Source organism: Hemiscyllium ocellatum, chromosome 34 (genome assembly GCF_020745735.1).
Source record: "Hemiscyllium ocellatum isolate sHemOce1 chromosome 34, sHemOce1.pat.X.cur, whole genome shotgun sequence".
Classification (NCBI taxonomy): domain Eukaryota; kingdom Metazoa; phylum Chordata; class Chondrichthyes; order Orectolobiformes; family Hemiscylliidae; genus Hemiscyllium; species Hemiscyllium ocellatum.
In genome coordinates, this window is record NC_083434.1 from 18,443,550 (window position 1) to 18,466,022 (window position 22,473).

General features: G+C 41.0%; 1 protein-coding gene across 1 annotated transcript in view; it reads left to right on the forward strand.

Annotated features, from left to right (window-relative positions):
* The first annotated feature begins 2,580 nt into the window (after positions 1 to 2,580).
* The window catches only part of LOC132832330 (acidic amino acid decarboxylase GADL1-like), a 112,799-nt gene continuing 92,906 nt past the window's right edge, over positions 2,581 to 22,473 (forward strand). Inside the window, exon 1 of the mRNA XM_060850252.1 lies at positions 2,581 to 2,666. Within this exon, the coding sequence (XP_060706235.1) occupies positions 2,603 to 2,666 (64 nt within the window). The 5' untranslated portion in view covers positions 2,581 to 2,602. The remainder of the gene's footprint in view (positions 2,667 to 22,473) is intronic.

The window sequence follows — 22,473 nt, forward strand, 5'->3', positions numbered from 1 at the left end:
CCACTTTACTCACTACTGCAGCCTTTCTGTTTGACAGGCTTAAAACAACAATTAACTTATCTGATTCTGTGCTGTGAACTTCGCCCAACAGTTCCTCCAAGATTAGTTGTGAATTTCATTGCCAGACACATTCCGATGTCCAGCGATACACGAATTCAAACAGCAAAGGCGGGGTGTCTGTCTGTCTGTCTCTCCCCATGTGCTTCCTTTGTCTGCTCTTCTCTACTGCTGTTGATTTGACTTTTTTTTTCCAAAGTTCCAAAACAATGCAACAGCATATAAAACAGTAATTGCTGCTCCTGGAATTCAAGGAAATCACCTCCAACACCCAAAATACCTCAAAAAAAGGAGCAGCTCTTACTGCCAGAAATTTTTCCCATCCTCCATCTTGGATTACCCAGAATCCTCTTGTGCTGTAGAATCATGTAAGTCAGAAAGAGCCCATAAGAGCCCACTGAGTCCTTCTTGTCCCCATCCTTCCCTAATGTTCCACTAATTCTCTATTAACAATTCTCTTCACAATTCTCCCTTCAACCATTCATCCAAATTCTTTTGAATCTGCTTCAAACATGCTTTCATCAGCATGGTCCGGATCGTAAAAACGCATTGGGCAAAAAAAAGTCTGTTATAAAGCAGACGTTGACATCCCCCACTTCCACGCACCCCCCCCCCCTCTCAGTTGAGAACTAAAACTGAAATTCCCAAGGAGCAACACCTCACCCTATAATCTATAAAAGGTGTGTGAAAAGTGGTGTAACCTGCTTTTCAGAAATTTCTAGTGTTAAATTAAGTAAATCCCTGACACTCACTCTAAAATCAAACAAGTAAAAATTTATGTATCTAACTCTGACAGTGAACAAATTAACTAAGCTATTAACAAACTGAATATGTTCCTTCTAACTACTAACTATTCTAATGGTATGCTGTTCCAATGAATACAAGTCCCACACATTAAATTTAGTCTCTTGAAATTACAGCCAGGTTATGCGTCTTCTGGAATGTTCTGTGCCTTCTCTGTCGATTCTTCTGTCGGGAATGCCTTCTCCATTATTGGTACCATTGCTATATAAGTGGTGCTTTGACTGTGAGACCCACTAATTCTCTTTCGAGAACTGAGGGCTGTTAGCTTTAGCAGATGGCAGTTAGCTCTGGGGTGTTTGTCTAAATGCCCCCTTTTATACCCTTGATGACAAATCAATATTTCCTACAATAGGTTTAGTCTGATATTGTCAAAACCATCAGATTTAAATTTAATAGGTTTTTGGTACCCAAGTGCCTGGTTCAAATTGATTTAAATACAGAAGTTTATGTTGTGTTACTGCTTCTTGGTCTGCTAACTGTATGGCCTTCAATACAAATGTTTCCGTTTGGGCTCTCTATGTACTTGCATTTTAAATCTCTACACACATAAAAACACCATCTTTTAAAGGGACCACACAATGTTTTCCCTCCTAGCATTTTACAATTTTACAAACACCAAATCGTAACTTCTTGTCTCCCAATCGACAATTAGTCTACACAACTTCACAACAGATTTCACGTCTCTTAAATGGGGCATCATATCCACAACACAAATGGAACTTCACAAAGACAACATTGCATAAAAGCTGAAAGGATTACAAATCCTTAAAGCTTATTGGGATATATAAAAAAAAGGCCAAGAACAGATCATTCTGTTCCTTGTACCTATTCCATATTCAATTTAACCTGAATAATTGTTGTTTCATGTCAGATCTTCTATAATCTTTGTTTCATATCCTGTGATACAAAACCTAACAATTGCAATCTTACAAATATAAATTGTTAAACTAATTTAATGCTTTTCTACTAGATTCTTTGTTTTTGCATGTAGATAAGTCTTAATACTTTTTTCAGAAGTTTAATGTGTTGATTTGTACAGTTATGATAGTTATGTGATTTCACGTATATATTTATTTTAGTAAGCCATAAGCATACTGTTTAGTTAATGCATATTCTTATGTACAGACACAGCTTGATCTCAGTACTGACTCACCTTTTATATATATTTGATTTGTGGATGATAAATATGGGTATGTTCCAGAACTGTGCAAGTAAACTTGTTCAGATTCATTTTTGTTTTATGTATATGTTTATATTTAGATATTTCTGTGCTAATCTTAGTTCTTTCCCATCAGCATTTAATATCCATTTATTTTATATGGTCAGAAGGTACCCAGTACTTTTCCACAGGGTTTATATATACTTATTCATACTTTATGTGCAACATATACGGATCAGTGTCTAGGCTTTGGTATTTTTCCACTGGGTTTATATATATATATTTGCATGTAATGTATACAGGCCTGTGTCTCGCATTCAGTATCTTTCCACTGGGTTTACATTGTGTTGTACACTCACATGTGCAGCTTTCAGTATTTTTCCACTGAGCTCCACAACTGCACTTCCCATTCTGACGTCAAGGGTGCTGTCAGCTTCCAGCCGGCAATTGAATTGTTTCCACGCCCATCTCCTGATGCTTTTCTATCTCGTCCCCCCCCCCCCCTCTCCCGATCAGTTATTTTGTTTTTGTATCTTGATCAAGTGACACGGACCAGGGGATCTCAACCTTCCAAAAGCAGCGATGGAAGAGACGAGCCGCAAAGCGGAGACAATGGACATCCTGGGACATAACGGTTCCAATGCGGGTAATGTTCATTTGTGATGCTGCAGCCTGTCTCTGTGTGTGTGTGTGTTACAGGTGTCAGTGCAACACCATGTGGGTTCAAAGGGGCTCCGTTCCTTTATTTTGCACCGTTTTGGGCGTTTTAATGCGCAACAGTGATTGTTTTGCACTGGCGATGAGCACTAACGGATATTTGGATAAAACACAAAAAAAGTGAGTTCCCATGAGAACTGCTTTGGAGTTCATTCCTAACGCAATTTTTCGTCCCGTTAACAAGTTTGGAATCAGCCCCAGAAAAATGAACAATAAATAATGCTCGCCTTTTGCGCGTGCAAAGAACAAGTGGTTTTTAAAGATGTGTTTGAATTTAGCCGCTCGAATTGGTTGGATCCCAGGATGAGTGATCCATTAGGGTCATCCCTGGCCAGAGGACTAGGAACTGCCCTCCTTAAGCCACAGCGCACCTTCTCCCCCCCTCCTGATCTCGGCTGATGCAGCACTGGAGGACACCTCCGGCCACTTGACCCACTCCCCTGGCCCTGTCTCCCACATTGCGGGCTTCTTCCTCCCACTTGTGCTGCTCTTTGACATCCGCTGTCATTTCCGTGTTGAGGGGAGAGGGAATGTGGCCAGGGGGTCCTGTTATACACACCACCTGAAAACGAGAGGATGCTGGAAACCTCTCCCTCCACCATACTCATGGTTCCCTCCTCCAGCCACCCCCACCCCCTACCTCCTCTAGCTGGTGGGAATCAGCCTAACTGGGCAAAATTTCCACTGCTACCACCAGAGAGCAATTTCGAATGACCAGAAGTGTCGCTGTCTCTATGGAAACCTGAGATGCAGGTGATGCAATGGGCCGGCAAGTTGCTGCAAATTGCTGCATGGAATTGTTATTGTTGTATTGCTGTGAATTAATCGGATTTATATCCAAGGCGTCTTCCTTTTTTTCAATATCAGAGAGAACACTAATCCTGAGCGGGCATCCTTAAGAGGATATGACATTTAATTCATTTTCGCAAAATCCTTAAAGAGACCCATAAGGAAAACGGCCTGTGTGTGTGTGTGTGTACATATTGGTTTGTGTTGTTTGCTTTCTCCTCTCTGAATTACTTTCCAGTCCATCTCGGATGTTCTCCAATTTCGCAGCAGGAGGCGTTTTCTTGCCTGTAAACCCCACCCCTCACTCCACACCACCTATCGTCAAAAAAAACAATTTGACTTTGCAGCTCCATTAGATTTGAGAATATTATTGCGGCACTATATCAAATTAAGTGACACAATGCAGCAAGGTCATCTCTGTGCTTTGAACTGTTGGATCTTAGGAAATTACAGAAAAATAGACATGGATCAAATTCGGAACGATAGTTTTTGGGTTCCTGTAGTTGTACATAATTAACTAATGTTGCTATCACTCATATTGCAAAGATTGGCTGTGCAGAATAGCCATCAGTTTGATCTAGAGTTGTTGTGCAAGGAGAGGATATAACTCGATTGAACACATATATCGAAAACATTAACATTGTTCAGAAGGACGCTGTCCTGCTGTGTAAAAGGAATCGGTGGACGTTTTCTGGGGAATACTGAAGAGCAGTGGTCGCACAAGCTGACAGGGCAGGAAGGGGGTATTCCGTCTGTTGTGTTTATGCGAAGGTATTTTGAGTTCATCCCACTTCCCCGATCTTTGCTCTGAGCCCTGCAGTTCTTGCCAATTTCAAGCTTTTGAAAACTGTGAGTGAACTTGCTTCCATCACCCTTTCAGCCAACAACATAACAATAGAAGCCCAGGATTCCAGGCTTTTTCACAAGCATCTGCTTGTAAATAAAAGAGAACTGTTTGTGGGGGAGATTGGGCTTTGAAAAATAATGTCCCAAAGATGGCAACTGTTGGAAGGGCATCACTGTGAGGCATTCATTCCAGTTGGGTCTTCTTGGGGCCACTGTAACCAAATGTCTGCACAATGGAGCATGCTGGTGGATTGACTTGATGGTAGCAGATTATTTTGGTGTCCCTACCAGGTTGCATTTCTGTTGTTAGTGTGTTGACCAAATGTGGACAGTAATGGTTGTTAAATGAAAAGCAAAACAAATGCTGCAAAAGCCAACTTAAGGAAAAGGTGCTTAAATGTTGGTAAAAATAGGGGAATGAAATTGAAGTGGTGGGAAACAATAATAACTAAAGCAAATTAAGATTAATGCAAATAAGTATAATGTGAGAAAATGTGAAGCCATTCATTTTGTAAGGGAGAACGAAAGGACAGTAGTATTTAAGTGGAGATAAACTGCATAAAACTGCAACATAAAAGGACTTGGGAATACGTCTGCAGCAGGTAATCAGGAAGGTGATGGAATATTGGCCCTTTTTTCAAGTAGGTTGAAATATGAGAGGAAGGAAATCAACTGCAACAATGAGACCATATCTGGAGTACTGTGAACAGTTCTCATCACCTTATTTAAGGAAAGATATTATTTCATTGGAGGCAATTCAGAGAAGGTTTACTAAGACGATCCCTGGTTTGGAAGGATTATCTTTTGAGCAAGGGATTATATTCCTTGCAATTTAGAAGAATGCAAAGTAATCTCCTTATGACATATAAGCTTCTGACGGGACAAGAGAGGATAAATGCTCAGAGGATGTTCCCCACATGAGAGAGGCTAGGCCAGATGGAATAATCTCAGAATAAAGGGGAGCCAATTTAAAACTAAATTGAGGATGATAGTCTGCTCTCAGAGTATTGAGAGTCTTTGGAACTCCTCGCCAGAGAGAGCTGTGGAAACAGAGTTGTTGTGTACATTTGAGGCTGAGATAGAGTTGTGATCAGTCGGGGGAATCAAGGATGATGGAGAAAATGCAGAAAAGTGGCTATGAGGAATGTGTTGGATCAGCCATGATCCTAATGAATGGGGATGCAAATTCGAGGGGCCAAACAGCCAACTTCTCTTCCAATTTCATGTGGACTTATGGTTTTAAAAGAATAATGCTATTTTTGTACCCTTCAACCTCTATGACTATCCCCTGACTCCTCAATTACCCCTTGATTATCCGACTATCTGTTGAACCCCATGACCAGACCCAACTAGCTCCAAACACCTGACCCCAACTATCCCCTAACTCCCTGATTATTCCCCACTAGCTGAATATCTCCTGCACCTCCCACTACCAGACTCGAAACAAATAACCTTCACCACCTGATTACCTCTTGACTCCCTCAACATACTGAATTCCCCAGACCTGACTATCTTGAACCTCTGATTATTCCCTGATACCCAACTACATCCCTGACACTCAATCACACCCACAACTTGCCTGACTACACCCCGGACCCCTGAATCTCTCTTGATTCATGGATTACCCTGACCCCTGACACCTTGACTTCTATCTGTCATCTAAACATCCTCCCCCCCCAGTAATTTCTTTACCTCCTTTGAACCTCCTGACTACCTAGCCCTAACCAGGGTTGACTCCCATCCCACCATCTGATACCCTCCCTCCAATCACCTCACTACTCACCATGCCAACCTGACCTGACTACACTCTACTACCAGACTAAAACTCCCACCTCCACCAGAGTTTGTTCCAGACCTAGCAAGGTAGGTCCAAGCCCCTCAGCTGCAATCCATTACAACTTGGCTGAATATTCAATCCCCTCACCTGCTTGCTAACTTAATGTCCTATCTATTGTGGTTCTTCGACAAAATGAGACTTCATCGTCACATCCTCCAGGAATATCTGACAAATCAGTCCCACCACCACCACCTCCCCACCTGTAATTGTATCACAAGGTATCAGTACTCTGGCTCTGGCATACAGTCATGGGGGAGTCATATAGCATGGAAACAGACTCTTCAGTTCAACCAGAACTCACCAAATATAATCCCTAACTAAACTAGTCCCACCTGGTTGCTCCTGTCCCATATCCTTCCAAATCTTCCCTGTTCATGTGCATCCTGCCATTCCTTGTCACCTCTCCTGACCCTTGCTTACTTTTTTGGCTACTGGCCCATCAAGTTCTGTTCTAAACATTTTTTATAACTATTAGCCTGTTTTAAATCCTGATTTAATTCAAGTGATTCTTCTTGATTCACTCCAACACTCTCAGGTTGTACTGCCCTCCTGAAGAGCTTCAGAAGTCTTTTGGTTCCCAGCCTTCTTGGTAATAGTGGCTGGCGTTCTAAAGCCTCTCCAGTCTCATTGGATTGTACCTTTCTATTTGGGGGAGATTGGGATTATACCTGTTGTTACAAGGCCCATGAAATGTTTGTGCAAGTTAACTTGGCATCTTTATACTCTTCCCCCGTGCTGTTTCATCTGCATGCTGGAATATAACTTATTTCTGGATGAAAAGCTTTTATTTTACCAATTAGCAAGGTTTATGAGCATTTGCTGTTTCAGGTAATGCTGGTTTTCACTCAAGATGCTTATAACAATGTTTATGATTCCTTTTGCTACAAACTCATGGTAGCTATTCTGGTCACAGTCATGTCTGAGCAGACACTAACTTCTAGACATTGGTTTTGCAGGTTGAGTATCTGTGCAACTTCAAAACCAGCAATTCTCCTTTACACGTCCTGTCTCCCAATACTAGAAGCACTTAGTTTCCCACTTGATTCGCATCTGGATTCCATCTTTTTGCAATTGTGGATGGTTTTACTTTCTCTGCCTGGTTTGGGATATTTACTACACCCATCTCTCTCTCCAGTCTCTGAGTTTCCTGACCCTGGCATCCCTGAAATCATAGGTCTTGGTTTTAACTTACGTTCATCAGCCAGAACGGCTGCCTGTCTGTCCCCTGCTACCCGGAGACCATTCCCTCCGTGACTCCCACATTAGGCCCACACCCCACACCAACCCACCCTCCAATCCTAGCACCTTCCTTGCCACGGCAAGAGATGTAAAACGTGCACCCACACCTCCTCCCACTTCACCTCCATCCCAAAGGATCCTTCCACATCCAGCAGAGATTTTCCTGCACGTCCAAATGCCTCATCTGCTGTGTCCGCTGCTCTCGATATGGTCTCCTCTACATTGGGGAGCTAGGATGCCAACTTGCAGAACATGTCAGAGAACATCTCCAGGACATGCACCAACTAACTCTACTGTCCTGTGGCCAACCAGTTCAACTCCACTTCCACTCTGCCAAGGACATGCAAGTCCTGGGCCTCTACCACCACCAAATCCAAGCTTGGAGGAAAAACACCCACCTTCCGCCTTGGGACCCTCCAACCACCTGGTATCAATGTCAACTTCACCAGTTTCTCCACCCCCACCTTATCCCAGATCCAACCCTCCAACTTGGCACTGCTCCTTTGAACTGCCCTGCCTGTCCATCATCCTTCCCACCTTTCCACTCCACCCTCCGCTCCAACCTATCACCATCAACACCCACCTTCATCTACCCATCACTTCCAAGCTACCTTAACCCCCCCAGCCCCACCCATCTCCAATTTATCTCCCAGCCCCCTTGCCTTCACCTCCTCTCCCCACGCTCCACTCCCATATTCCTGTTGAAGGGCTTATGCCCGAAACATCAACTCTCCTGCTACTTGGATGCTGCCTGATCTGCTGTGCTTTTCCAGCACTACACTTTTTGACTCTGATCTCCAGCATCTGCAGTCTTCACTTTCTCCCTGTGACGCTCTGTTCTTTTACATGCATTGAGTTGGAAATAGTATTGATTATATGAACTCCTTGAAAAGAATTACCTCACAAAGATTTATGTAGGTGGCCTTGATTTTCATACCTGCTGTCAAAAATGAGCTGCTTAAACCACTCAGATACTAACATGTCTAGTTTTATAACTCCAGCTGAAAGTAACACTGAACAAGTTAGTTTTTGATGAAATCTTTTTGATTTTGGTTATTGTGGTGCAAAATCACATGGGGCTGCCTGTATTCTTTAACATAAGCACACAAGTTTATTACAAAAAAGAAAAAAAGGAAACAAAGCTATATATTTATTAAAAAGTTTAGAAATATCTTAATATAAACTACATTACAAAGTTTCAGCCTGTTTCCCAACAATAACCTTGCAAGTTTTCAATCCCAGAGAAACATCACTCACATCTCAACTCCTTAATTTCTTACTTAATTGACTCTTTCCAGTTCTCTTTCTTGGACTATGGAGACTATTTTATGATTTTTTTCCCCATTCTGCTGGCCTAAAATCCCTTTCAGCTCTGGTCAAATGTCTTTTCAGTTTTGACAATTTGAATATTCTATACTAACTCTCAAAGGTTGGAGACATCTAAAACACTTGGGCTAGGGTGGCTGTTTTCCTAAACTGAAGTCAAACTAAACTATTGGCCATTAGTCTGTTTTCTCTGTCTGTCGTAAACTAAGCAGTTTAAACATTTCATCAATTAGCCACATGAGCATCATGTCAGGTACTTAATTGAAACATTTGCTTTCTTAGAAAATATGTATTTAGGTCACTTTTCCAAATTATTTTCTGATCTCTTAATAATAGTTACCTTCATTAAACTACACCCAAAATTCACTGTCTGTAGTTTAGAGATCCAAATTCCTGATTAATAATATTATATTATACTATTTTATTACACTGGTCAGGTAATTTCCTGAAGGTTGGGGGTTGTATTGTTGAACTTAAAGCTAAATCTGTTTAGTTAATGCCTCATATCCTTGGCAATGTCAACATTTGTAGAATCTCAAGTTCTTGGTGAATGGATGTTGATCTGAATCTCTCATGGGTGCTGGATTTCAGAATGTTGAGAAGAAAACAAGGAGGGAAAGAGAACGAGTCTTTCGGTCCCTGCTATTACAAACCCATGTTCTTTCTGTCTGCTAATCTGCCAAGTAACCTACTGCGGTATGGCTCATTTGTACATTCCCAAAATTGCACAATTCATTGCTTTTCCAAGTTGGATATTTGCAGGCAACTTTCATTTCTGATAAGTGCACCTTATGCACATGTAAATTAAAGCAGCCTTGCATGTCCTTAGATAATGTGCCAAGTTCGGTTAGGATGATTATGTTTATTCCACATTGGTTCCTGAACTTGCCTCAATCGGTAGTTAGGTAATCACTGCACCGTTTTAGGTTCTTTTTTTTCAAAACCCTTTTCATCCATGAAGGTCATGGGTATTAAAATCAGATAATGCAAATTGAAAATTGATCATCCATATTTTACCATTATTGTGTCAGGTTACAGCCATATTAAACATTAAAAATGTCACAAACAGGCATTGAAAACACTTGCTGAGACTTACGGAATGCTGGTCCTTACATTTAGCAGAATAGCATACAGGAGTGTAAAATACACATTAGACCATTCCTAGATTGGTGTGAGATGTTCTGGGCACCACATCCTGGGAAGAGTAGCAGACTTCTTCCACGAATATTGACTTGAGATATGTTTATTTCTTCTTTTCCATGAGGAGTTTATGTCTGTTTTTCAGATATATTTGAACAACTGATTTCTGTTTCATTATTGTAATGAAATGCCTCTTTCCTAAAGCATGGCATTCCTATACCATAAGCTACTGGTGCTTTTTAAACAACAGTAGTCAATCTTTGGATATTGATTTAGTGAGTGCTAATTTTAAAATCGGCTGTAACAGATGTGGAAATCTAACATTTCTTCCTTTCACTGGACAATTAGCTGGAGTACCTAATAAACTTTTAATGGTCGAATAAAAATGCCAAAACAGGATCAGAAAGAACATTAATTCTTCTGGCTTACAACATGGATACTTTAAATTATAGGTTGTTCTACATTTAAACTAAATACCAATTTTCAACACATTTTTAATGTAACAATTGGACAAGACATTAGCTATAACAATATCAACATCAACAGACAATAGACAGAAAATTGGAATGCAGATTTGATCCTCCGTACTCTATGGACTTCCTAATCCTAGCCTTGCTATTTGGGAAATAGACTGGCAATAGAATTTGCTCACTCTCTGTGTAATCTGACTCTTATATGAGGGGCCACTGAATAGCAGTTAGGAGCAGGCATCATACAATGATGTTGAATTTAACTGGTAATGTGCTCACCACAAGTTAATGTCAAGAAAGCAAATCCACAGAATAAAACTGGGGTGTTTCTGGTCTCTACTTCTACACCTCATGGTGGATTTCCCTACCAAGAATTTAGAAGTTTGCAGACAATACCGTGAGATTTATAGTGGTGCTATCAGACGGCTTCAATTTCCATGAATTTGCATAATGAGATAATGATTGAAACAAATAACTGAATTTAAAAATGACTCTTTTATAAATGCAACAAAAATGCAATTACTAGCAGTCTCGAAAAAAGATGAAAAATTCCAGAAATGCATAACAGATCAGTCAGCAACTGTAAACAAAACAAGATTGGTGTAGTATCAGAACTGCATTCAAAATGTTAAACCTACCTGTACTGTTTTGAGATGCCCACTGTCCTATTGTGCACTTTCTGTCTTGTTTGGTTCGCTTGTGTTTTTACACCTGGTTTGGGGTGTCAGATTGCTAGATAGTTTGCCCAGTCCTCCTTGATTTCATCAGCCATTTTTATTTTAGGTCTAATCTATATCTTCAATCCAAATCTATAGATGGTCAATAAACTGTGGCTTACTGTAGTATGATTCCATACTCTGAGAAAATCAATGAGCTAGTTATGCAGCATATTATTATTAATAAGAATATTACCATGAGTCAGTGCAAAACTTATTGCTTTGTCAGAATTAAAAGTTTCTGTATCAGGCTGTGCTGAGCACTACAGTCCAATGACTATTATTTGCACAGATCTGACCATTCACTGATTTCAATCGCTTCCTATTTCTCGCCATGGTGAACTGAAAAGCATTGGAATTGAAATAGTGTCTATACACTAGAGCCCTGTTGCAAAGCCAGTTACACTGCATTGGAATGAATAGGCAGAATATTTCCAGCAGATTAACGACATGGTGAATCAGTTGGGAAAACAGGCTGAGATTGGCAGAAATAGGATTCTTGAATCTGAGAATAAAAATATGGTTCATCAATCAATTTTTGAATGGCAAGGTGAGTATCTCAGTAGTGAGTGGCAAAAGACCTATTTGTATCCATTTCTATCCTATTTCTTATGCTAGGTTCATATTTCCATTCATTAGCATGCAATCATTACCTAATCTCACTTCACTGATGTGCAGTCTTCCATTCCCCCAGCTGATGGATAGAAACAAGATGATGACAATTCCCAACATGAACTCGGAGTAGATATCTGGTGAATCCAGCTTGCTGCTTGCTCCTCTGGACCTTCACCTTGGAAGCAGTCATCAGTATCTTAGAGTACACTCCATGGGCAGTGATCGTGCACACCCTCTGTCTATTGGCATCCTTTGGAGACACATGCCAACCCCAGTGCACATTCATGGCTTACCTCTGATCCACTGATAGTACTGGACTTCACTGCTACACTTTAGAGCACACTGACGCCTTTCATTGGAATGCTGTTACCCAGGGACAGGCACCAGTCTCATGCATTTGACCAGGGTGAGTCTCAGCCTCCTTGTTTGCTCTCTTTGTGCTCACTCACTTTGGATGCTCACAGGATCTCTGCCTTGCTTCACCTTTTTGTACTTTGCCCCTTTGGCCAGAGTTTAAATACTCAAAGTATTTCTGTCTTGCTTTGCTGTTTAGTGCGGACACAAAGACAAACATATGTTAAAAGTCAATGCATTACGTTATATGCTCAAGTCGTACTCCTTAATTACAATTTGGTGCAACAGTTTGGGAGCATTTAGCATGGACTTGTGGGTCAAGCAATTTTGGTGTATCCCATAAATTACCCAATAATGGCTCAGTTTGCTACTTTGCTGAGAATTGTACTGGTTTAAAATGTTTAATACATTAAAAATATTTATGAACACCTGTAATGAGTCTTTGCTTTCATGTTGGTCTGCCTGTTAGTTAATTCCATTCCCAATTTTGCACTGAAATTCATAATGAATCATAAAATAATATTTTACATTAAATAGGAAGCTCAAAAGAAACTTAAAAGGTAATTAAGACAGAACAGAAACTGTTTATTGAAAAGATCTCAACTTCCATACTTCAACGAAGAATGGGAAACTTGCCCTTTAATTTTCTTTACTATCTGCCCAGATCTCTTAATGCCAAGTCTGTATTGCAGACTATAATGGTTTGCTATGTGTATGTGGCATATCACCGAACAATTGTCCTCATTGCAAACAATGAAAGGGAGGAATTTAGATTCCAGTGGAGACAGTTGTTATGCCCCACTGCTGCTGACTGATACATCATTTGGCAGCCCACCCTCCGATACCTGGATGCTGAGCAGTGACATTGTACCAGGGGCTGTCTTAAATGATTCAGAGTGGGACATCTACTCAATCCAGGAGTTAATTTCATTTCCAGAAAGCTGCAGGTCAATCAATTTGGAATGGTCCCATCAATACCGAAATTGAGTAGTGGCTATGTACTGGATTGGAACTCATTTCCCTCTGGCATATATCTGGTGGAGAGTGTTTGTGAGGATAAAGGTGTTTTTCAACCTTGGAGAATTTTAAAATGACATGATCTGGATGAGAAATACATTGGATGTGTAGGACAGTCCAGCAGGAGAGGAAGACCATCATCATCCAAGGCAGGAGGAAGAAGATGAGGCATCCATCACCCCACAAGTCAGTTACAGGTGGTCTATTCTGGCAAAGGTTCACTCAGTGTGAAATGTTATACATAAAGCTCTGCAGGCTGCTCCACCCATCAGCCTGACCCACTGTGCCCCCTCATGTATTAAACACAACTTTTATCACACAGTTAATTATTGCACGATGACATTTTTTTTAAAGTTCCAAAGAAGAGTCATTGGTTTCTCAAAACATCAATTCTGTTTTGCTGTCCAGAAATGCTGCCAGATTTGCAGTGTTTCTCCCGTTCTGTCGGTTTTTAATTCGGATCTCCAGTATCTGCAATACTTTGTTCATTTAACTATTTTACATCTGCTCAAAGGGCTCTGTCAAAAATGCAGTGAAAACATAATCAGGATGATGATAATGAACAAGATGTGGAAGTGTTATTAATTATTACATTTTATGTAGCATTATTTTAAAAAAGGAATGCATTCTTTCAGTTTGTCACCTATTTTGAAAGGCACAAGATGCATCTTATTGTTAGTGCAACACAATCTCACCAAGGGTTCTGTCTTCTTTCTGTTAACACTTGAAATAAGTACCATCTTTTCTTAGGGAATTATTTGTGTTATAAAGTGGACATTGACCACTGCCCCCCCCCCCCCCCCCCCCACCCCCCCACCAGAGGCGGCATGGTGGCACAGTGGTTAGCACTGCTGCCTCACAGCGCCAGAGACCCGGGTTCAATTCCTGCCTCAGGCAACTGACTGTGTGGAGTTTGCACATTCTCCCCGTGTCTGCATGGGTTTCCTCCGGGTGCTCTGGCTTCCTCCCACAGTCCAAAGATGTGCAGTTTAGGTGAATTGGCCATGCTAAATTGCCTGTAGTGTTAGGTGAAGAGGTAAATGTAGGGGAGTTGGTATGGGTGGGTTGCGCTTCGGCAGGTCGGTGTGGACTTGTTGGGCCGAAGGGCCTGTTTCCACACTGTAAGTAATCTAATCTACCACTCTGAGAACTAAAACCGAAACACCCAAAGAGGAGTACCTCACCCTATAATCTGCAACTTCTAGTGGCTAAGTAAAATAAATTCCTGGTACTCACTATTTATTTATCTAACTCTAACAGTGAAAAAATTAACTAAACTATTAATAAACTGAATAAATCCATTCAAACTGCTAGGTATTCCTGAATAAAACAAGATTCTAATGGCATGCTGTTCCAATAAATATAAGTACTACTCATATACAAAAAAAAGAATTTAGTCTCTTCAAGCTGTAGGGAGAGGCTGAACAGGCTGGGGCTGTTTTCCTTAAGCGTCAGAGGCTGAGGGCTGACCTTATAGAGGTTTACAAAATTATGAGGGGCATGGATAGGATAAATAGACAAAATCTTTTCCTTGGGGTCGGGGAGTTCAGAACTAGAGGGCATTGGTTCAGAGTGACAGGGGAAAGATACAAAAGAGACCTAAGGGGCCACGTTTTCACACAGAAGGTCGTACGTGTATGGAATGAGCTGCCAGAGGAAGTGGTGGAGGCTGGTACAATTGCAACATTTCAAAGGCATTTGGATTGGTATATGAATAGGAAGGGTTTGGAGGGATATGGGCCGGGTGCTGGCAGGTCGGACGAGATTGGGTTGAGATATCTGGTCGGCATGGATGGATTGGACCGAAGGGTCTGTTTTCATGATGTACATCTCTATGACTCTAAGTTAAAGCCAGATTACATGTCTTCTGGAATGTTCTGTGACTTCTCCCATTGAGTCTTCTGTCGGGAATGCTTCTTCTAATTCCTCTGTCAGGAATGTCTTTTCCTCCAATTCTTTGTCATTGATACGATTATTATTAACATGATGCTTTCTCTAATATGTAGATGACTGTGAAAGCCAGTTTCTCTCTCGGGAGAGTTGGGGATTGTTAGCTTTGGTGGATGGCAGTTAGCTCTGGGGACTTTGTCCAACTGCCATCTTCTTTTATACCCTTGATTACATATCAATTTTTTTTTATATAGGATTGATCCTATGTTGTCAAAAGCATCAGATTTACATTTAATAGGTATTTGGTATCTAAGTTGAAAAATGTGTTGCTGGAAAAGCGCAGCAGGTCAGGCAGCATCAAAGGAGCAGGAGAATCGATGTTTCGGGCATAAGCCCTTGGGATCTAAGTGCCTAGTTCAAATTGATTGGTTAAATTCAAAACCTGTTGTCCATGTTAAAACTGTTGCTTGGCCTACTAACTGTACAACATTCAGTTCGGGCTGTCTCTGTGTACATACAAAGCCCCAGGCTGCTGCTCACAAACATACGTTTAAAATCTCTAAGCACTGAAAATACACCATCTTTTAAAGGGACCATGCAATGCTTTCCCCCAGCATTTAACGATTTTACAAACACCAAATTCTAATTTCCTGTTTCCTAATCTACAATTACTTCACCTAACTTTGCAACATTTGTTTGCAACGCAAGAAAACTTCCATTTCAATTGTATGAAAATTAAACTTAATTTATTTCTACTTCTATTCCACAAATCTTTCTTTGTGAATAAAGGAAGATAGAAATCTACTACAATGCCCTCTCTGTTTGAGCATTATTTTCATCTTGTATAGATGTCATCACTGACTAGTCAATTGTACTAAAAGGGGGCAAAGTGTTGGCTCAGTGGTTAGCATTGCTGCCTCATAGCACTAAAGACTTGGGTTTGATCCCATCCTTGGGTGACTGGCTGTGTGGAGTTTGTCCATTCTCCCTGTGACTGCGTGGGCTTCCTCTGGGTGCTCCAGTTTTCACCTACAGTCTAGTGATGTGCAGGTTAGGTGTATTGATGACGCTAAATTGCCCAAAGTGTCCATGGATGTGCAGGCTACGTGGATTACCCATAGGAAATGCAGGGTTACAGGGATGGGATGGGATGGGATGGGATGGGTCTGGGTAAGAAGCTGTTTGGAGGGTCAGCGTGAACTGCAACAGCCAAATGGCCTGCTGTAGAGATTCAATGAATATTTTCTTCCTGTAAAACTTAGGAGTTGCAATCTTGTACTTTTACCATGTCATTGTTTGTCCTTCTAAAAATATTTCTGCATATTATAGCATTTATCTTAGTGACCTTTCTCCCTTCTCCATGAAGAGTTTGTATATTCCATTACTGATTAGTTTGTTAATACATTAACCGTTATGCTTGGTTAATATAGGCTTGCTGATTCTTAGTATGTAATTTATGCTGCATGCTCAGCAATTTGCCTTGAAAGGTTATCCACTTGTCCTCTGTTGATCCTTAGTAGCTGAAAACTACTTTTCAATGAATTTATTTGCATCATTCCCTTCCTCCTTTGAACATGACATGCTGATTCCAGCCCTGACTTTTCAGAATGCCCAGTCCTATTTAAGCTAATGTCTATCATTGATTCTATAGTGAGTATTCTTCAAGGTCAACATGATCCTCATTTTCTGTGGGTGATATTCAATTTGGGTGAGGGTACAAAAATGGGTGATGGTGGATTAATTGCCCATTGAAGTCAATGGATAGGTAAATCAGGTGAGTGTACAATTGACAGCTAATCTGCTACCATCTTCCTTGTTCCTCCCTGCATCTGCTCTGGCTAGATCTGTTACAATTTTATACATTGCAAACAGGTCCCATCTCATTCTTCTGAACTCAAATGAATACAATCCCCCACAAACCAATTTCTTCTCAGAGTCCTGCATCCCTAGTACCAGCCCTAGTGAAACTCTGCTGCACGTCCTTGAAATTGAAATTTACCATCATGTTTTGATGTAACCAGCCTTTCCTATGTTTTATACTTTGAAAATAATACTATTTATTATGAAAACAGCCTTTATTATTTTAATGTTCAAACACAAAACTGGAATATTTGATATTTATAGCATTATAATGATTTGCAGGTTGATGGTTTCAGTTTTCTGAGAGCGAGACTTCATTGGGCTAAGCGCTGGGTCTGAATGTACCGAATTTCAAGTGTATTGGAACCTAGAGCCAAGTTAGATTATACAGTGCTTTGTGTTCAGATGTAACACAGTGATAGCAATATCCATGCAGTGGTGGACTGATGACTGTTAGGTCAACAATTACATAGGAAAATGGATGCTAGGAGCAGGACTACACCCTTGGCCTTTTGAGCCTGCTCTGCCACTTAATTTTATCATGGTTGATCCTCTATCCAAGTACCATATTCTTGCTTTCTCCCCATTACCTCTTGGTGCCTTTAAAATATAAAACATATTCAGTTAGTTGGCCTTTGTGGTGGAGAAATCTACAGGTTTAATAGCTTTTGAGTGAGGAAATGTGCCCCCAACTCAGTCCTAAATGGTCTATTCCATATCTTGAGACTATGTCCTCTGGTTCTAGACTCCCCGATCAGGGAAAACATTCTCCCCGCGTCTGGTCTGTTACAATTTTATACATTGCAAACAGATCCCATCTCATCCTTCTGAACTCTAGTGAATACAAGCCCTCTTGAATCAATCTATTCTCACAGGACAGTCCTGCATTCCCAGTACCAGCCTAGTGAAACTCTGCTGCACTCCCTTTGTAGAAAGTATATCCTTTCTTAGGTAAGGAGACCCAAACCTGCATACAGCACTCTAGGTGTGGTCTCCTATATAACTGCACTAAGACTTCCCAACTCTGAATATCAAATCCTCTTGCAATTAAGGCAATATACCATTTGTATAATTAATTGTTATTATTGACTTACAACATAATGTGGGGCTTGTTTTAGCTTGGAAGGAAGAAGAAAGATAAGAATGTTTTAACATAGCAAGTCGTTGCAACCTGAAATGCATTGCTTGAAGGATAATGGAACATGATTCAATAGTAACTTTCAAATGGAAACTGTGTATAGTTGTTGTGGAATTATTTTCAGGGTGCTTGCGAAAGAGCAAGGGTGTAAAACTAATTTGCATAGCTCTTTGAAGAGCTGACACAGGCAAGGCAAGTAGAATGGTTTCCTTCAAGGTTGTATCGTTGGTTGAAGAGTTCTACTGCAGAAAGGCTGCCATCATCATCAAAGACCCCTCTCACTCTACTGATACTCTCTTCCAACCTGTTCCATCAGGCAAAAGGTGCGGAAGCTGAAACGCACGTACCAACAGATTCAAGAACAGCTTCTTCTCTGCTGGTATTAGACTGTTCAATGGACCTCTCTAATTTCAAATCTAATGTTGATCTTGCTTTTATGCACCTCCTGTGCATTTATAACCTTGTATGTGTTGCTCTGTCTAAACACCCTGTACACTATGATCTGCCTGTACTGCACACAAGACAAAACTTTTCACTGTACTTATGTACAAATCAAATCAAAGACAGTTCTTTTGTTATCAACTTTATAAAGGAAGTTGCTAAGCCGCTGGTGAGGATACTTGCCCCCTCACTCTCCACGGGAGTTGCACCGGAGGATTGGAAGGAAGTGAATGTTGTTCCACTTTTCAAGAAGGGTAATAGGGAAATCCCTGGCAATTACAGACCAGTCAGTCTCACGTCTATGGTCAGCAAAGTTGTGGAAAGAATTCTGAGGGATAGGATTTATGACTATTTAGCAAAGCATAGTTTAATTAAAGGCAGTCAGCATGGCTTTGTGAGGGAAAGGTCATGCCTCACAAATCTTATTGAGTTCTTTGAGAAGGTGACAAGACAGGTCAATGATGGTCGAGCAGTGGATGTGGTGTGTATGGATTTCAGCAAGGCAATTGATAGGGTTCCCCATGGTAGGCTCATTCATAAAGTCAGGAAGTATGGGATACAGGGAGATTTGGCTGTCTGGATTCAGAATTGGCTGGCTGATAGAAGGCAGGGAGTGGTTGTAGATGGAAAGTATTCTGCCTGGAGGTCAGTGTTGAGTGGGGTCCTGCAGGGCTCTGTTCTTGGGTCTCTGCTCTTTGTAGTTTTTATAAATGACTTGGATGAACAGGTTGAGGGGTGGGTTAGTAAATTTGCAGATCACACAAAGGTTGGAGGTGTCATCGATAGTATAGAGGGCTACTGCAGGCTACAGCGCGACATAGACAGGATGCAGAGCTGGGCTGAGAAATGGCAGATGGAGTTCAACCTGGATAAAGTGATGCATTTTGGAAGGTCAAACTCGAATGCTGAATATAGGATTAAAGACAGGATTCTTGACAGTGTGGAGGAACAGTGGGATCTGGGTGTGCAAGTACATAGATCCCTCAAAGTTGGCACTCAACTGGATAGGGTTGTTAAGAAAACATATGGTGTTTTGGCTTTCATTAACAGGGGTATCGAGTTTAAGAGCTGTGAGGTTTTGCTGCAGTTCTACAAGTCCCTGGTGAGACCACACTTGGAATATTGTGTTCAGTTCTGGTTGCCCTACTATAGGAAAGATACAGAGGCTTTGGAGAGGGTGCAAAGGAGGTTTATTAGGATGCTGCCTGGACTGGAGGGCTTGCCTTATGAGGAAAGGTTGAATAAGCTCGGACTTTTCTCTCTGGAGAGAAGGAGGAAGAGAGGAGACCTGATCGAGGTGTACAAAATAATGAGAGGAATAGATAGAGTCAATAGCCAGAGACTTTTCCCAGAGTAGGATTGACTGGTGCGAGAAGTCATAGTTTGAAGATATTAGGAGGCAGGTATAAAGGAGACATCAGAGGTAGGTTCTTTACGTAGAGAGTTGTGAATGTATGGAATGCGTTGCCAGCGGTGGTGGTGGAAGCAGAGTCATTGGGGACATTTAAGTGACTGCTGCACATGCACATGGATAGCAGTGAGTTGAGGGGTGTGTAGGTTAAGTTACTATATTTTACATTAGGATTAAGTCTCGGCACAATATCATGGGCCTAAGGGCCTGTTCTGTGCTGTACTTCTCTATGTTCTATGTTCTATTAAGATTGCATGTGTTAGATTTTATCACATCTTGTCCATGAACAGGATTAAAGCAACGGTTAATGCAGAATTAGAGAATATTTGACTCACCCAAGGTGTCCTCCAAGGAGCAGGAGAATCAACGTTTTGGGCGTAAGCCCTTCTTCAGGAATGAGGCTGGTGTGCCAAGCGGGCTGAGATAAAAGGTAAAGGTGGGGGGAGTGGGGGTGGAATTTGGGGGAGGGGCGCTGGGAATACGACAGGTGGATAGGTATTCCCAGCACCCCTACCCAAATTCCCCCCCTCCCCTACCTTTTATCTCAGCCCACTTGGCACACCAGCCTCATTCCTGAAGAAGGGCTTGTGCCCAAAACGTCGATTCTCCTGCTCCTTGATGCTGTCTGGCCTGCTGTGTTTTTCCAGCAACATATTTTTCAGCTCTGATCTCCAGCATCTGCACTCCTCACTTTCTCCTCGCCCAAGGTATCCTACTGTTCCACTCAATGTAATCATCCAATTTCTTGCTGTGTGAATTCTGTCATTCTGATGACCACTTTTAGGAAGGAGAAAAATGGGGTGAGAGGGCATGCACAAAATTGCAGCAAGTGTAACCCTCGAGTATAAATACTTTACATATCACGTCAATCATCATTTGTCAACCCTTCTAAGAGTGAAATTTGTTTTCAAGCTTTGCTGAACAATGTAGAACTAGAATGTTGATAATTCTGGCTAAGAAAACTAAGTTAAAAACAGTGAAAATTATTAAAATCATTACCGACAGTAATGCTAAAATTAATCATCTTGCATAAGCGAAGCAGGTCATTGGTAAACTGAGGCTCACCCTACCGCTCCCTTTTAATGGTATTCTCAGGTTATTAGGATCAAAATGCCTTCATTTGTTGTTTGGGTAAATTTAATCTCCAAAGTATCATAACTAGAATTTTAAAAATCCTTTTTGAATCACAGCATTAGGCTCTTTACAATATAACTCATTTAATCTTATTTGTCAGGAATCATTATAGTACATAGGCTAAATCTGAATTAAAACTTCAAAGAGCTGGATGCACATTTAATTCAAGTCTCTCTCAAAAATGTGCTTAATTTACATTAGTGTTTAGTTTATTATCTTGCTCTTTTGATAATTTTAATGCCAATGCAACACATTTAATTCTGTTAGATACTTAATTGCATTTGTATTTGTGTGGCAGTCACTTGGTGACCTGACGTGGCAGTCTCCCAATCCTGCCCTGCCTTGCTCAGCCCAATGGTCACTCGGTAGCCTGGAATGGCAGTCTCCCGGTCCGGTGTGGCGGTCACACGGCGCCACCACCCAATGGTCTTTCAGCCTGGCATAGCCTCAGCATTGACCTGTCACCTCTAGATGAATTCATTATGGTCTCCCAGCCCTGGGGGCCTCAAGATGAAGCCTGGCATAATCTGGAGTCGACGCCTGTCACAGATTAGAGGCTAGATGCCAGTGTGGACTGGGTTAGAAGGACTGTTATTCTGAGCTTTTTACTTCTTTATTTTCTAATTTATTCCAATGATCTGTGTTATGGACTAGGCCAGACCACTCAACAGGCAGCCCCAGACCATAACTTTGCAATTTGTTTCAGTAAGTGTACAGTGAAAATGACTGAGTAAGTTAGCTAGGTTGACTACTAGATTTTAAGACAAACAAAACTTTATTCACAAAATTACACAACGAAACACAAAGAACAGAATAAAGAACCCTTATGGAACTCAGTCCATCCAAACTAGACTTAATTATGCTGTTCCGAATATACACAACAGTCCCAATAAGCAAACTCCCTTTAAACCCAGTATAAATGGTAGAAAGAGAGAGAGAGAGTTTTCACACAGCTCACTGTTGAACACCTTACCAGTTCAGGAGTGAACTAAACTGCTCAGCCAAGGAACAGCTTTTAGAAAAAAAGACACTAGCTTTGTGTTATCCCCCCCCCTTTTAAAAAAAGAGCCATCAATGCCATAAGATAGCTTCATGTTTAACCCATCAAAACCTGATTCGTAGTCTAAACACACATATATACTATATTAACTATAAAGATGCAAACATGCACAACCCCATGCAAATTCAGGCCGCGGTACACCCACCACCAAATGCCTCCGTGTCTCATTTGAGCCTTGATAATGCATCAGCAATCATGTTTTCACAACCTGCCAAATGCACAATTGTCAAATTGAATGGCTGCAACAATTGGCTGCATCTAAACAGTCTGGCATTTTTGTTCTTAAATTTTTTCACAAATGTCAATAGTTTGTAATCAGTGTATACGATTGTCTCAGATGCATTGCCATTAATATAAACGCTGAAATATTGTAATGTGAACACCAAGGTTAAGGTTTCTTTCTCCACCATTGACCATTTCTGTTGACGAATGTTTAACTTCCTGGAAAAATAC